The following is a 16,965-nucleotide window of genomic DNA, read 5'->3' on the forward strand; positions in this document are numbered from 1 at the left end:
CAACTGCTTGAGACTTGTTACTAGTCCTAATGCAGGTTAACATAATGACTACCTTGGCTTTCTTACTGGTCCTGATATAACTAACCCTTGGTCCAAATTTTAAAAATGCTATATTTAAAAGGAAAAATGTAGCTAGGTATAAATACAATTTTCTTTAAAGACTTGATCAGCAATAATCTTTTTTAAATCAGAAAGCTATGATTTCCCACTCATTTCTTTAAAGTAGCTGTATGCCCTTAAGTGCAGGTAGCATAATTTTACAGAAATATATACAAACAATTCAGGAAGCAGGATATACTGGATCATTACAAGCCTCAACTGTAGTTAGAGTTTTCATGCCTGGCGCACAGTCAGAACAAATTTCTCTCACCTGCCAGGCCCATAGACACTCAGAACCAACCAAGTAAACACACAGAAACTTACATTGTTTGCAAACTGTATGGCCGTGGCAGGCTTCTTGTTATCTACTACTTCTATCTTAACCCATTTCTGTTAGTCTATAAGTTGCCACGTGGCTCGTGGCTTACCAGTACCTTACATCTTCCTTGTCATGGCGGTGGCTGGCCGTGTCTTTCCCCTTAGCCTTCCTATTCCCAGAATTCTCTTCTCTCTTGTCCTGCCTATACTTCCTGCTTTGCCACTGGCCAATAAGAATTTTATTTACACAGAGAGATATCCACAACAATCAACTATATGGGAAGTTTTCTTAGAGCTTTTGGTTCCAAAGGTGAAGTATAAAATTTAACCTATTTAGAACATTTTGGTCAGTTAGGAAGTCAGAACTTCAGACCAGAGCTATTAAATATAGACTAAGTGTAAGTCACATGTATAATTTTAAAGTTTCTAGTAACAGTGTTTTGGATATCTTTCATTTTGGTTTGGTGTTTGTTTATTTGTTTAGTGAGGCAGGGTTTCTCTATATAGCCTTTGTTGTTTTGTGAACTTGCTATATAGACCAGGCTAGCTTTGAACTGAATTCACAATGTCTGGCAAGATATTAGTTTTTTTGTTTTTTGTTTTTTAAATAAACATATATATTTTTCTTAAGTAACTATATCTAAAACATTATTTTAACACATAATCAAGATAAAACTACTTGGTTTTGTTTGTTTGTTTGGTTTGGTTTGGTTTTTTTCAAGACAGGGTTTCTCTTTGTAACCCTTACTCTCCGGGAACTTGTTCTGTAGACCAGGCTGGCCTCGAACTTAGAGAGAGATCACCTTGTTACTTACACCCAAGAGCTGGGATTAAAGACATGTGCTTATACCACCAGGCAAGATAAAACTATTAATGAGATATTTGTTCCTTTTATTATCCTTTCTTTGAACTCCTGTGGATTTTATATTTACAACACATGCCAGTTCAAATGAGCCATGATTCAAATACTCATTATCACATGTGTCTAGTGACTACTGTACTAAATAAAGCAACTCTAGACAAATAAGATAATAGGGTCTCAGAGGAGAAAAGAATAGGCTAGTTCGGAAAGCTCTGATAGCTGGGCTATAATAGTCCATCCTAGCCCTTTCTGCATGAGAAAGGTCAGGTGGGAGTTTTAAGTCTCCTTTTATTGAGGATTGAGGAAACCAAAGTCACAGAGCAAAGAAGTGGCAGCAGCAGGGCCTAATGATGTGTTTTTAGGCTTTTTCTGTGACAGCACAGTTTAGTAATATTAAGACAGTGATTTATGTAATGTAAGTATTGTGTTTTGGCCTATGATTTGTATATGTAGGAGCTTCTGTTCTAGCAGTAGTAAATTCAGTATAGCAAATTATCAAGTAATCTTGGTCTTATAACAAGATAGAAAGTTGAACACCGCCCAGCTGCAAAAAGAAGTTATTCTCTGGCCTCTATACAAATGCAATGCCATGTGTGCACACACACGCATACACATTTGAACACACAAAATACATAAAAATATTGGTCTTGGTAGATAAAATTTTCTCCAAATTTGAGTCTTTTTTGTTTGTTTTGCTTTGCTGTAGTATGTGACATTTAAGTGTCACTAGAGCCACCTGCCGACAGAATTCACTAACTTCTTGGTGCCTGGATATTCTGAGTTTGAATTTGTATAATTTAAGACACTAAAATATTTTGTCTATAATGAAATGTTTTCACTATATTGTACCCATTTCCATGATTATTTAACTATTTTCTGATTTCTTTAATTTTTTAAATATTTTTATGTATTTTGTGTGTTCAAATGTGTATGTGTGTGTGTGCACGCATGGCATTGCATTTGTATAGAGGCCAGAGAATAACTTGTAGGAACTGGTTCTCTTTCATTACCCAAGTGTGTGCGTTTGTGTGTGCGTGCGTGCATGTGGAGTGCTTGCTGCTCTTCCAGAGGACCAGAGTTTGGTTCCCAGAACACACATCAGTTGGTTTAAAACCTCCTGTAAACCTGTTACTATTTAATAACTTAAGAGTACTTACTTAAATCAGTAATGCATAGGTATAATTAACACTCCAGTAAATTTTACAGGAATAGTGGGGACATTGTAGTTTGATGGGAAGAGTGTGGGGCCAATTTAAGAGGTCTAGGCTTTAGTATTCTTTATTAAAATACAGTGTTGGGCCTGGAAGATAGCTTAGTGATTAAGAGCACTGGCTGACCTTTCAGAGTACCTAGCTTTGATTCCCACCTCCAATTTTGCAGCTCACAAGTAGTTCCAGGGGATCTGACACTCTTTTCTAGTCTGAGGTACCACACATGCACATGGTGGCACAGACATACTTGGAGGCAAAATACCCATATACATTAAGTTTAAAAAACAAAACAAAATTTTAAAAAAACAAGAACCTTCCATGTCTTTAGGACATTATTTACATTTAGGATGTAGAAATTGAGACCCAGAGTCATTATGTAGTATGATATCCAGTGCCTCTAGTAGTGGGGTTAGGAATTGAGAGTTTAAGATCTCTCTTAATCGGAAAGATCATACCTCCTTAGATTGTACCTGAACAATATTTAGGGTCAAAGAAACTATTTTCCTGACTAATTCTTGTCTATCTGTACTCAGTCTATACCACTAGAACTCAGCACTTAAACCTTCATGATAGCCTTGTGATAACATATTGGGAGTCCTTTACCACTAGTTTTAGACCAAGACAGTGCTACTTTTGGTCTGCAAGTCTTCTGAGAGAAAGAAAACCACACCCCGAAACTCCCTTAGGGCCAGATGCAAACCGGCCTTACCACACAGTTATACTTTGCTTACCAAAGCTTGACTATGGCATTCACTTCCTCCAGGCCCTAGTACTACCTCGTGGACCAGAGGTAGGCCTGCAGGGCTCAACTTGATCTCATGTCATTTTTGTCTTTCATTTCTGCAGTTCCTTGGTCACTGTCTAAAAATGTAGGTCTGTACAGATTCTTGGTCCCTTACTTTCCTTTGTATTAGCTTTCTTGACACATGTGCCACTATCAGATTAAATCTACTGCCTGGTTTTCTCATTTGGTGAAGGAGTGAAGAGTTGCTGGTTTTGATTTGGGGCCTCACTTAGGCTAAGCATGTTATCTATCACTGAGCAACAACCCCAGCCCTATATTGCCTGACCTTGTGGCAGGATTCTCTACCTTTACCTTTAGTAAAAAGATTTCTTCTCTATTCTGTTGTGGTAAAAATAAGTGTATTTTTTTTAAATCTACAGTATCAAGTGCCATTAAGTGTATATAGAATGTCGAGCAGCTGTCACCAATTTCTTAATGTTTTCCTGACCTAAACAAAAACTTCATTAAATAATAATCCTTTTCCCTTTATTTCCAGCACCTGGTAAATTGTATTTTGGTTTCTGTCTATGCCTAGTTTAGGTTCCTTTTATAATCATAAAATATTTATTTTCTTACTGGTGGAATTCTTAAAAACTGTATGTTCAAGTGTGCATGGGTATGTGCACAGGTGTGCCGCTGCCTGCAGAAGCCAGAGGAGGGCATCAAGTCCTCCTGGAACTATAGTTACAGGTGGTTTTAAGCCAATTGATGAGGGTGCTGAAAACCAAATTCTGTTCTTGGAAGCATGAACCCCTCCTTCAAGCTGGGTGAATTGAATACTTTTTAAAATTATGTATGTATTTTTAATTTTTTTAGGATAATGTAATTACATCATTTTCCTGTCTCTTTCCTCTCTCCAAACCCTTCCACATATCCTTATCCCTTGATCTCTTGAATTCATGGTCTCTTTTCATTAATTGTTATTAGTATGTGGTGTTTATTTGCAAGTATATAAATAGAACTTACTCAATCTATATAATGCTACTTGTAAGTATATTTTCAAGGCTGAGCTTTTGGTGTTAGATAACCAGTTGATGTGCTCTCAGTATTCCTTAGTTGCCTGTAATTTTTTGTATAGGGTTGGAAACTTTTAGTGTTTCCTCCATCCACTTTGGCATGTCTGTTGTGGTACTTGTAAGAGTTCATGTTTAGGTTGTCATCTTGGGGAGACTTTATTGGTGTAGCTTTTGACATTACTAGGAGACACTGTCTCAGCAAACTCTGTAACTTTCTGGCTCTTACAATCTTTCTGCCCCATTATTCTTCAGTGATTCCTGAGCCTTAGGTGGAGGAATTGTTTTACAGATGTAACCATTGCTGTTGGGTCCTACAACTCTGTCTTTGCATAGAGAAGTTTCATTGATAAGGGGTGAGGACTATATTTATCTGTGGGTGTAAGGACACATATTTAGAATGTAGTTAGGGATTCTGCTGATTTAGTAAAGTGGTGGTTTATACATTCCCCTCCAAGATTCATGACATCACTAGTCCTGGTTTGTTGTTTGTTTTTAAATTTTATTACATTTACTTATTTATTGTGTACTTGTGTATGTGTCTGGGCTCTGATGCTATAGGACATCTGTAGAGGTCAGAGGACAGCTTTCAGGAATCTTTTCTCTCTTTCCTCCATGTAGGTTCCAGGGATTGTATTTATGTTGCCAATCTTGACAAGACTTTATTCACTGAGTCATCTCACTGGCCCTACTGCCATTTATTAATACACATTATATCTATGTATTTTCTAGGCATTTATGCAGATATATAAAATTGGCCATACAAACTAGCTAGCTGCTTTTTACTCAGAAGTTTATTTCATGATCATTAAAGCTTTATAATGTTCTAAGAGATTTTAGAAGCAAAAAAATTCTATAATCTTGATTATAGCAGTTTGTTACTATTAGTTTCTATTCAGCTATTCATGTGCAAATTCGTTTAAACATTCAAGTTTTCTACTTACATGAATAATGATATAACAGACATGCCAAATCCTTGGTCTGTCTTTACTGGAAATTGCTTCCTTAGGATAAATCACTCAAAATGGGGCTACTGAGTCAGGGGATGCTTGATTTTGATTTCAAATTTACCATACTCTAGAAATGAAGAAGAGATAGTTATGACTGGGATTTTATTTTAGTAAGATCTATTACCTTGTTAACTTATTTTTTTGTCGCTGTTCCTTTATTTTTGAGACAATCTCTGGCTGGCCTGGAACAGAAGATCTTTTTGCCATATTCTGGGATTATGAGCATGCCCTAACACCAAACCCCAATCTATCTACCTATCTATCTATCTATCTATCTATCTATTTATTTTCATTATTTGAGACAGAGTTTCTCTGTGTAATAGTCCTGGCTGTCCCGAAACTCATTTTGTAGACCAGGATGGCCTCGAACTCACTAAGGTCTGCTTGCCTCTGCCTCGATTTTATTTTTAATATGCTTATTGAGACAGTCTGCCCATGTATTGCAGGCTGGCCTTAAACTCACTATGTTGCCCAAACAATTGTTAAACTTAAAAATATTCTTGCCTTAGCCTCTTGAGTGCTGGTGTTTATATTTTATTTTATTTTATTTTAAAGATTAATTTATTTATTATGTATAGTGTTCTGCCTGCATGTTTGCCTACATGCCAGAAGAGGGCGCCAGATCTCATTACAGATGGTTGTGAGCTACCATGTGGTTGCTGGGAATTGAACTCAGGACCTCTGGAAGAACAGACAGTGCTCTTAACCTCTGAGCCATCTCTCCAGTCCTGGTGTTTTTATTTTAATTAAATGCTGTATTATAGTTAAGGAAAAGTCAATAAAAATTTGTCAACCAGGAATAAAAGCACTTTCTGTGTAAGACCAATGGACTTGAGTCCTATCCTCAGACCCCATGGAAGAAAGAGAGTACTGAAGTCTGGTCTCCATATGTATGTGTGCTGTGGTATAAGCACAGCCTTCATAACACATGCGTATCACACACACAATAATAATAACAGTTTTAAATTAACCAGTGTCAGCCCGTTTTGGGGGTGGTGTTGTTGAAGACAGGATTTCTCTGTGTAGCTTTGGAGCCTGTCCTGGATCTTGCTTTGTAGACCAGGTGGCCTCACACTCACAGAGATCCACCTGCGTCTTCTTCCCAACTCCTGAGATCAAAGGTGTGCGCCACCACCATGCACTGGCTTGTCACCACTTTTATATAATAATTGGTTTTTTGTTTTAAAATTTTCTTTTATTGGACCATTTAGATGACTTAGTGGGTAACAGTCCTTGCCTCTAAGCCTGATAGTCTTAGCTGGATTCTTAGAATCTACACGATGGAAGGAGAGAGCTAACTTCCAGAGGTGGTCTCTGATTTCTGTGTGTGTACCATGTTACCAAATGTATACACACATATACATAGTAAATAAATAGATTTAAAGTTATTTTAAAAATCACTTGTAGTAAGTATAAATATTCAACACAGCCATCTGCTTTAAATCATTTTCTGCTTTCTTACATGGCCACCTTGTCATTATTGCATCCTGTATTTAAATTGTGATATTCTAAAAAGAATTTGGCTGTTTCATATGCTTGGAATCATCTCCATTAACAGCTTGATTATATTTTATTAGCTACTCCATGGTACCAGTTTTGTCCACATTGTTCAGTAGCACTGCAGTTTGAATACATCCTTAAGAGTGAGTCTTCTGCCGGGCAGTGGTGGCGCATGCCTTTAATCCCAGCACTCGGGAGGCAGAGCCAGGCAATCTCTGAGTTCCTGGGCTACAGAGTGAGTTCCAGGACAGGCGCAAAGCTACACAGAGAAACCCTGTCTCAAAAACAAAAACAGTGAATCTTTAGCTACAACCTCTTCATGTAGCTTTAATGATGCTATTGTAGATCATTGCTAAAACTGAACATTTTTAATTTTTTTTTCTCAAATTAGGCAAGCATGATGGCATATGCCTGTAATCTCAGCATTTAGGAGGAAGCAGGTGGATCAGGAGTTCACAGCTAGCCTCAGCTACATAGTGATTCCCAGCTTGTGCTACATGTGACTGTTACACCACCACCACCAATAGGAAGCAGACATGGTGGTTCTCTCCTGCAGAAACCTGAGGGGGAAGAAGTTAGAGAGATGGCTCAGCAGTTAAAAGCACTGGCTACCTGGGTTTAGTTCCCAGCACCCGTATGGTAGCTTATAACTGTCTGTAACTCCAGTTCCAGGGGATCTGACACCCTCACACAGGCACACAAAACACAAAACACCAGTGCACATAAGATAAAAATAAACTATCTGGGTGGTGGTGGTGGTGGTGCAAGCATTTAATCCCAGCACTCATGAGGCAGAGGCAGGGGGAATCTTTTGAGTTAGAGGCCAGCCAGATTTACAGAGCCAGTTCTAGGACAGCCAGATCTACATAGAGAAACTCTGTCTTTTGAAAAAATAAAAAACAGAGAGGGGGGGAGATGTTCAGAAAGTGTTATATATAAAATGCTAGAGCTTTCAAAGCAACAACAGTTTGCAAGTTGCTACTCCTAGTAGTGTTATCAGTTGGTTCATCATGGTCACTGAACTTGTAGTAGGGCAGACCTACAAAGCTATTCACTACATACTACTGCTTGTGTGTTTCAGGCATAAATCCTGGTTCAATGTGAGGTTCTCCATTCTTTAGCTTACTGACATTTCCCTGAATCTGCCACTCCCTGCACATTCAACACACACTGTTTTGACCATTGAAATGCATTCAGGCCAGAATCTTGCACTTAGTCTGCCTTTAGTCTTATTAAAATAATTTTTGCCACTCTGGCCTCCTCTTTGCATGTTTCTTAGTGACACTGGATAAATGGCATAAAGCTTAGTCTCTAGTAATTTGGAGGTTTTGTTTTTAAGTGCCATGATGGCACTATCTTGATTCTCCTGCCTCTGTACTAGATTCTAGTAGACCAGGCTGGCCTTGAACTCACAGAGGCCTGCCTCTGCCTCCCAAGTGCTGGGATTACAGGTTTGCACCACCGCCAATGGCTCAGCCGTTAAAGGCTAGGCCCACAACCAGAAATGGACACTTTTTAAAGGAAACTGTAATTGAACTTTATTAATTTTATAAGTAAAACTTCTGTTGTGACACAGAATCTACATAGGTGAATCTACCCACAAGCTGTGCACATATTGTAAATAGAGGCATTTGTTTTGACAATGTTTTAGAATAAGCACTTATAAATTTTAATAGATAAAACAGAAAAATGAGTGGAATTCTAATCTGTGGAACTTCTTTCCCCTAGACCAGAATCCGTAGAAGCTAGCCCTGTGGTAGTTGAAAAATCCAACAGTTATCCCCACCAGTTATATACCAGCAGCTCCCATCATTCACACAGTTATATTGGTTTGCCCTATGCGGTAAGTGTCAAATGTTTCTTCAGAAGGATTTTTGTAAAATTAGAGGTTGAAAGTAGATTTGTGTGGTATTGTGCTTAAAATAATAATTTAAAAACAGCTGTTTCATATTTTCTGTATAATTAAGTATGTAATTTATACTTTAGCTATATTGTTAGGAGAATAAAATTCTGTGAGAGGAAGTCTATAATTTTTTTATTGTTATTGTATTTATGGTGATAGTTTCTTACTTCAATGAAAAGACTATGGATAAGGTTACATTCTACTTGCTGTTAATTCTTTTTCTTTACTGTTAATTCTGAGTTTAGTAATTAGTAAATTATGTAGTTTTTTTTTCCTAATGATTTATTTTTATCTTTTTTTTTTTGTTCGTTTTTGTTTTTGGAGACAGGTCTCTCTCTCTCTATGTAGCCCTGGAACTTGCTTTGTATGGCTGGCCTCAGACTCAGAGATCTGCCTACTACCTTTGCCTCTCCAGTGCTGGGATTTAAAATGTACAGCATCACACCTGGCTATTTTTGTCATTTTTTATTGTGGTGTGTGTCTGTATGTGGGTATGTATAGTACAGGTACCTGATGAGGCTCAAGTTCTTTGCAGCTGGAGTAGAGTGGTTATGAGCAGGCTGCTGTGGGTTCTGAGAACAAACTTGGATCCTCTGTAAGAGCAGCATATGCTCCTTCTTAACTGTTGAGCCATCTCTTTGGCTCCAGCTTATTATTATGTTTCACTTACTATTATGTTGAGTGCACACACACACACACACACACACACACACACACACAAAACACACACACACATATATATGTGTGTATGTATATATATATATACACACACATTTAATATATATATATATATCTCATTTAATTCTTAAAACAAACTTTTCAAAGGTAGTTTTCATCCCTGTTTCACAGATGAGAGGATAAAAGCTTATTCCCTTAATTTAATTTCTTTTTTAGGGTTCTGTAGTATTTTAATTCAAAGAGTTATAGGACAAGATACATTTGATTACTAGGAAAGTGCAGTTGTGAGAGATTTTAGTACTTAAATGAGAATAAAAATTATCAAATATAAAATCCTATATTATATACTTTACAGTAATAATGTACCTTTTGTTACTATTTTTACTATTTAACTACATTTATTTGTTTGGGAAATAGGATGTGTATTATAGCACACATGTTGAAGTTAAGTAGGTTCTTTCCTTCCATCACATGGGTCCTAGTTATTGAACTCAGGTTGCTAGGCTCTATGACGAGCACCTTGACCTGCTGAGCCATCTCTCCAGCCCAGTTTTTGCTAGTTTTACCCTTATTCTCACATCACGGACTTAATATCTTGTTGAAAGTGAAACTCTTGATCACAGGACTGGAAATGTGGTTTCTGCTGTGGAAGGAGGGGAATTGTCATTAATGTGAAGGTGACTACCTTCACCTTCAGTGACATTAACTCACCACTGTGATTTAATTATTAGTCTTCTGTCATTGTTTGACTATATTAAGAAATGGACCAATTTTATCTTAAGTATTCAAATTTTGTTTAATTTGCCTAGTTTTTGTCATTGAAATTCATATTGTGCTGTTCTGTGTTCTATTATTCAGGACCATAATTATGGTGCTCGTCCTCCTCCAACACCTCCAGCTTCCCCTCCTCCATCAGGTCTCATTAGCAAAAACGAAGTAGGCATATTTACCACTCCTAACTTTGATGAAACTTCCAGTGCCACTACAATCAGCACATCTGAAGACGGAAGTTATGGTACTGATGTAACCAGGTGCATATGTGGTTTTACACATGATGATGGATACATGATCTGTTGTGACAAATGCAGGTAAAATATTTCACACCATCAGTTCATTTTTCTTGACTGCTTTTAACCTTTGATTGTTAATTTGGAAAAGCTAGTTAGGTCTTTTGCAGGAATTAATTCCTTTTTAAAAGTAGGATATCTGCCTCTATTGATGCAATTTATTTTTTTATAAAAAATGTCCTTATTTAAAAGAAGCTATTTTAGGGCTGGAGACAAGCACATACTAATCTTGGAGAGAACCAAAGTTCAGTTTCCAGCACCCACATGGGGCCTGTCAAAATCATCTGTATTTCCAGCTGCAGGACATCTAATGTCCTCTTCTGGCCTCTATAATCACACACACACACACACTTAAAATTTAAATAAGTAAACCTTTAAAAAGAGAGAAGAGAAGCTATTTTATAGTTTATAATTAGAAATCCCTGTTGTGATGCCGAGCAGAGGTGACACACACCATTAATCTCAGCAGTCAGGAGGCAGTGGCAGGCAGATCTCTGAGTTTGAGGCCAGCCTGGTTGTACATAGTGAGTTCCAGGACAGTCAGGGATACACTGAGAAACCCTGTCTTGAAAAACAAACAAACAAAAAAACAAACAAGAGAGATCCCTGTTATGAATTAAGCATAATCAGTATTGAACTACATTATAGGATCATCTCCTTTTCATTTAGTTCAGTGGCAGTACAAGTGCATATATAGAAATAACAAGACATAAATAGAAGAATTGAGTCTTGTATTGTGTAGTCAGCTACAGTTTTCCAGTTTGGGGAAATTAAACATTTAATCAGTGTTTAATATACCCTTTGGCTTGAACCTTGCAGCATTCTGGAATCTTCTTGAACCAGAACCAGGTTCCCCTCCCCCAACCCTGGTTCAACTACCAAGAAAGGCCTCCTCCCCTAGAGAAGGTGATTGCAAAAGAAAGTGGGGTTTCTTTCTTCCTTCTGCGTCTCTGTCTCTCTGTCTCTCTCTGTCTCTGTCTCTCTGTCTCTGTCTCCATCTCTCTCTCTCTCTCTGTGTGTGTCTGTCTACATCTCTCACTTTCTTTGTGGGAGAGGCTTAGTGAGAATGGAGATGGAACAATAGGATTTCAGCTTTAAAGTTACTAAGTGCATTCCCTGCATAGGATGGGGAGCAGAGCATATTTGAAGTTACTAAGTGCATTCCCTGCATAGGATGGGGAGCAGAACATATTTGAAGTTACTAAGTGCATTCCCTGCATAGGATGGGGAGCAGAGCATATTTAAGTAGCACATTGTAGAGGGCGGGAAAGTTTGATGGCGTCACAGATTTCCTGTTCCTGGTTCTTATGACATAGCTTCACTATTTGACTTGATGTAGTGTGGCTTTATAAATCCATATTTGAAAGTAAGTTAAACTGAAACTGAGAGCTGTCAAATTGTGGTGTTTGTAAATTATTCTGTCAGTTAGATTAAATGATTAGCTTTTGGTTGTTACTGATAGTAGCATGTCTATATTTCAAAAGGTTCATTTATCTTTGTCAATAAGTAGGATATGACTGTACAGTGAGAAATTAGTTTTCTTTTCTTTTTTTTTTTAAAAAGATTTATTTCTTATGTATACAGCATGTATCACCAGAAGAGGGCACCAGACCTTATTACAGATGGTTGTGAGCCACCATATGGTTGCTGGGAATTGAACTCAGGACCTTGGGAAGAACAGTCAGTGCTCTTAACCTCTGAGCCATCTCTCCAATCCCAAGAAATTAGTTTTCTTAAGTGGAAGATTGTAATTTGATTTTAATAATAATGTGCTGTGGTAATTTTAAAATTTAGAATTAAATTCTCATTATTTGTAATATTTATTTTAAGGAATGACTTTGGTAAATGTATTGAGGAGGGAAATTTACAAATTTACAAAACGACTTTGGGGATGTATTTTCTGCCTTATATTAGAAAATATTCATTCTTATTGTATCCAGTTATATAAAAGAGTTTTCTCATAGCAGATCTCATAAATGTAGCAGTATTTTTTATTGAAAGAACAATATAAAGAATTGCCTTCTTTTGATCCAGTTAGTCAGATGGACATGTACTAAATGGTTATCATTCTTAGACATTCATGCAATATCTTTAGGTTTTTAAATAACTATGTATACATTCTTGAAGGCACAATTTTGGATTATTCAAGGTATTTGACTCAGTGTTTTTGTATTCAGCTTATATTGTTCTCTTCCTTTCTTTACATTGCTTCTTTGTATTTTTTTCAATGTTCCTGTTGCCCATATTCAGAGTTTTGATGTCTGATATCTGGAATTCTGCTCTTTTATTTTCTAGCTTTGCTTGTTATCTATACCATAATATAACATAATTTGTTATTTAGACCTTCTTGGGGGTTCTCAGTTGAGAAATAAAGAGGAACACAATACCATTTAGTGTGGTATGTTTATATTAGAAGTTATATCATAGGGCTGGGAGAGGGCTCAGTGGTTGCTTCCCAGCCTGACAAGCTGAGGTTGTTCTCTAGGACCCACATTGTAGAAGAGAGAACCAACTTCAGAAAATTGTTCTCTGACCTCCATACTTGGGTTGTGACATGTGCACACACAGACACACTCATTCACACACATGTAATTTATTTTAAAAAAGTGAATGATTATGTGTAAGGAATTGGTAGTATGTTTTCTTTTCTTTTTTTTTTTTTTTTTTTTTTTAAGAGAAATATATATATCAATTTCAGGTACTTGAAGTTTTGTCAATAACAACTTATTGAGAAGTTTAACTTAAGTTTGCCCATATACTCCATTCAAAGTAATTCAGTTGAATTCCTTTCCAGTGGAATACCTCTTGTATTCTTTGACCTCTTTGGGATTATTTTACTTCTGTTCTTTCTTAAGTATAAATGTTAGAAGTCTTTGTTTTTCTTTCTGTTTCCTTATCTTTCAGTTAATATTGTGTGCCACCAAAATTGTTAAATGTGAACAGAAGATGTAATCCAGCTTCAGTCCTTTTCCCAGCACTCACAAAGGGAGCTGTATTTTTGTGTCTATTGACCACCTTTTGGTCATCTCTTCAGAGTTGGTAATTAGTAAAGGTTTTAGTGATATCTTTCCTTCCTGTTTTCCCAAATCAGACTCTTGTTACGCTGATTATTATTTAGGGGTTTTCGTGTCGACATTTTAAGGTTTGTAGTAACATTTTAACCCGCTACCTTTTATGTTTTAAATTGCATTTGCTTCAGAAATTAATTTTATGCATTCTATATTTGCCATATTTTTGCATCTTAAAATTTTTCTACCTGAGAACACATTTTAGTGTTTTCTAAGCTCAAAATAGGCACTTCTTAAATGATAGAATATTACATCTTTATTTATGAATGATTTTAATGTTTTTTGTTGTTTTTGTTATATTTTGTTTTTTCTTTTTAAGTGTTTGGCAACATATTGACTGCATGGGGATTGACCGGCAGCACATCCCAGACACATACCTATGTGAACGCTGTCAGCCCAGGTGAGTTATCAGACCTGAGAAGACTGTCAGTTATTTCACTGAAAAATTTTTCACAGAAATTTATTCATGAGTTTCAGATGGATGAAATTATGAATTCAAATATTTCTTTGTTTTAAGAAGTACTTTTTCCACTTAATGTTTATTAATTTTTTACCTTGAAACCTAAATCAAGAATTTTTTTCTTTGATAGTGTGTCATGGTTTAATATGTAATTTTAACTCTATTAGTGATCAACATGATGATAGTTTATTTTCTAAATGTTTGGCATCTTTTTTGGCAGTCATTAGAGTTGCGAGTGATTGTGCAACTTTATAATACAAGCTATTTGAACAGCCAAGGCAGGAAGACTCATCGAATTGTTCAAGGTTTGCTAAAGGTACAGAGTTGAGTTCAAGTTCAGCCTAGATAACTTAGTGAGACACTTCCTCAAAATAAAAGCAGAAAAAAAAATGGCTGAGGGGAATGTAACTTCAGTAGTAAAGTGCTTGTGTAATATACATACCCAAGGCAACTGAATTCAAGCCTGAGCACCCTAGAAAAGGGGGTTGAGGAATGTAGCTTTATGGTGTTGGACTGCTTGAGTAGCATGTGAGAAGCCCTGAGTTCAATCCCTAGTATCCCTTTTCTACCCCCCCAAATGAATTATCAGAGCACCCCCTTATTTACATACATAATTTGCTGGGTTTGTTTACATGTATAGATTCAACCCCCATCTTTTTTAAACACATAGTAAGGGCACTGTGTTTCTTTCACATAGGAATTTGCTTCTTGTTAGGTTCTGGAGAGGTCCGTAGGAATTACAAAGAGAAAGCCACTCATCTTGCCATGATGTATTAAAGCTTACTGTCGCAGAAAGTCTCTGTTACACGGCAGAAAATATGATAGGCAGCCCTCCACATACTACCTTTGAAAACAAGTATCTGCGTTACATTAACATGAATGAAGCAAGAGATGGGTGCATGTGGAGCAATTGTGGGTGACCCAGTGTCCACAAAATAGACCTGCCAGACCCAGAAGCGCACACATGGAGAGATGTAGGTAGAAAGGAAATTGCAGGGGATCCCATGGTCTCAACCCATGGGAGGGGAGTACAGTTTTACCATGTGAGTATAAAGAAGATGGTAACAGGGCAGAAAAACTAGATGTTCCTGGAATCTTGTTTTGGTCTTGGTTTCTTAGTCTTGGGTTTTCTGTCAAATGAATTCAGATAAGATGGCCAAGTGCAGTGTAGAAAACAGACACTTTCAAGAGTGAGAATGAACAGTGACCAAATAGGTCACTGTCTGATTTGTTTTTTAAAGTCTTTATTATGGAGCCAGGCAAAGAGTGTAATTCCTGCACTTGGGAAGTGGGAGAAGGAACATCTGGAGTTGAAGGCCCAGCTTGACTACATAGCAAGTTTGTTTGAGGTCAGCCCAAACTTCATGAGATCCCTGTCTCAAACAACATTGTCATCATCAATAAGTCTTTTTATTACAGATATTTAAAACCCAATAAAAGGGGTTGAGGAAATTCCTTATTTGGTAAACTGCTTGATTTACTAAAACCCTTATTAAAAAGATGCACATTATGGCATGACTTTTAACCCTAGTACTGGGAAGGCAGAAACAGAAGGATCCCTTGGGCTCACTGGCCAAGGTGAGCTGTAGGTGAATTGGTGAGCTCTAGGCAAATGATAACATTTGAAAGGAAGTAGATGTTGTCCTGAGGATGAGACTTGAATTATTTTCTGCCCTCTCCTTGCATGTGCACCAGTGTGCTACAAATGAACACTGAAACAATCACAACAAAAAACACCTCCTTATAAAAGGAAAATAGTAGAAAGAACTCACATTCTCCCCCATGCTTTAGTAATTACTAGTTGTTTTGTCTATTTTATTTTTTAAAGATAAAATACATGCAGGCTGGTCATAGTGGTGCACACCTTTAGTCTCAGCACTCAGCAGGCAGAGGCAGGCAGATTTCTGTGAATTTGAGGCTCACCTGGTCTACAGAGAGAGTTCCAGGACAGCCAGGGCTACACAGAAAAACCCTGTTTCAAAAAGCAATGAATTAATACTAATAATTACAGTTCAAATTAAGAATGTAAATTTTTGTTTTACATATATGTAATATAATAATAATGTAAATATATATTTCAGTTTTTTGAGACAGGATTTCTCTGTGTAACCCTGGTTGTCCTGGAACTCTCTCTATAAACCAGGCTGGCCTTGAACTCAGAGTTCTGCCTGCCTCTGCCTCCTGAGTGCTGGAATTAAAGGTGTGCTACACTGTATATTCTTAAGGTATTTCTGGGTCTATATCTTTTTACCCAAGTTTTCAACAAAACAAGAATAATGTAATTAGAATGCCATAATTACACAATTGCTTAATTCCGTAGAATAATGCAGGGTAACATCAATATTAGCAATATTAATATGTAGAACAATTTAGAACTTTTCCCTTTGTGGACTATATCACAAATGGATATTAAAATCAGTTTATTGTATTTCAAATCCCTTGAAAAGAATGTCACTATATAGTTCTGGTAACAGTTAGATACATACTTAGGTTGTTTAGATTGTTAGTTTTATTTGGACTATTAGTTGTCTTTTGCATTTCTAAGTTAAATTTTTTAATTAATTGCAGATTTACATAAAATAATGCAGATAAACTTGTGTATCCTTACTTTCTCCTAGTAGTAACACCTTGTGAAATATTGTTATTATAATTTTGTTATTAGGATTTTCACTTTAGGCTTTCAAGAAATAATTCTATTTCATTGCAAAGGACTCTTCACCCTGCCTTTATCAAGCACTCTCCCCAATTCCTCTCATTCCTAACTGTTAGCACACATTAATCAATACTTCAGTTTGATAATTTTGTTATTTTAAGAATTATATAAAAATGGAATGCTGTATGCTTTTTCACTTGTGGTAATTCCTTGAGCCATTCAATTTGCTGCATGTATCACTACATTTCTTTGTCATTGCTGGTATAGTCTGTGGTACATATCATGGTTTACTGCCAAACCTCCACGAGAGTATATTCATGTTGCTTTTCCCTTTTTGGA

General features: G+C 36.7%; 1 protein-coding gene across 5 annotated transcripts in view; it reads left to right on the forward strand.

Moving 5' to 3' along the window:
- Kmt2e (lysine methyltransferase 2E (inactive)) overlaps positions 1-16,965 on the forward strand; it is a 74,921-nt gene that overhangs the window by 19,329 nt on the left and 38,627 nt on the right. For all 5 annotated transcript variants that reach the window (XM_036182067.1, XM_036182070.1, XM_036182071.1 and 2 more), the window contains 3 exons: positions 8,526-8,640; positions 10,237-10,466; positions 13,833-13,913. In XM_036182067.1, the coding sequence (XP_036037960.1) occupies positions 8,526-8,640; positions 10,237-10,466; positions 13,833-13,913 (426 nt within the window). The remainder of the gene's footprint in view (positions 1-8,525; positions 8,641-10,236; positions 10,467-13,832; positions 13,914-16,965) is intronic.

The sequence above is a fragment of the Onychomys torridus genome, chromosome 3 (genome assembly GCF_903995425.1).
Source record: "Onychomys torridus chromosome 3, mOncTor1.1, whole genome shotgun sequence".
In the NCBI taxonomy this organism is placed as follows: Eukaryota; Metazoa; Chordata; class Mammalia; order Rodentia; family Cricetidae; genus Onychomys; species Onychomys torridus.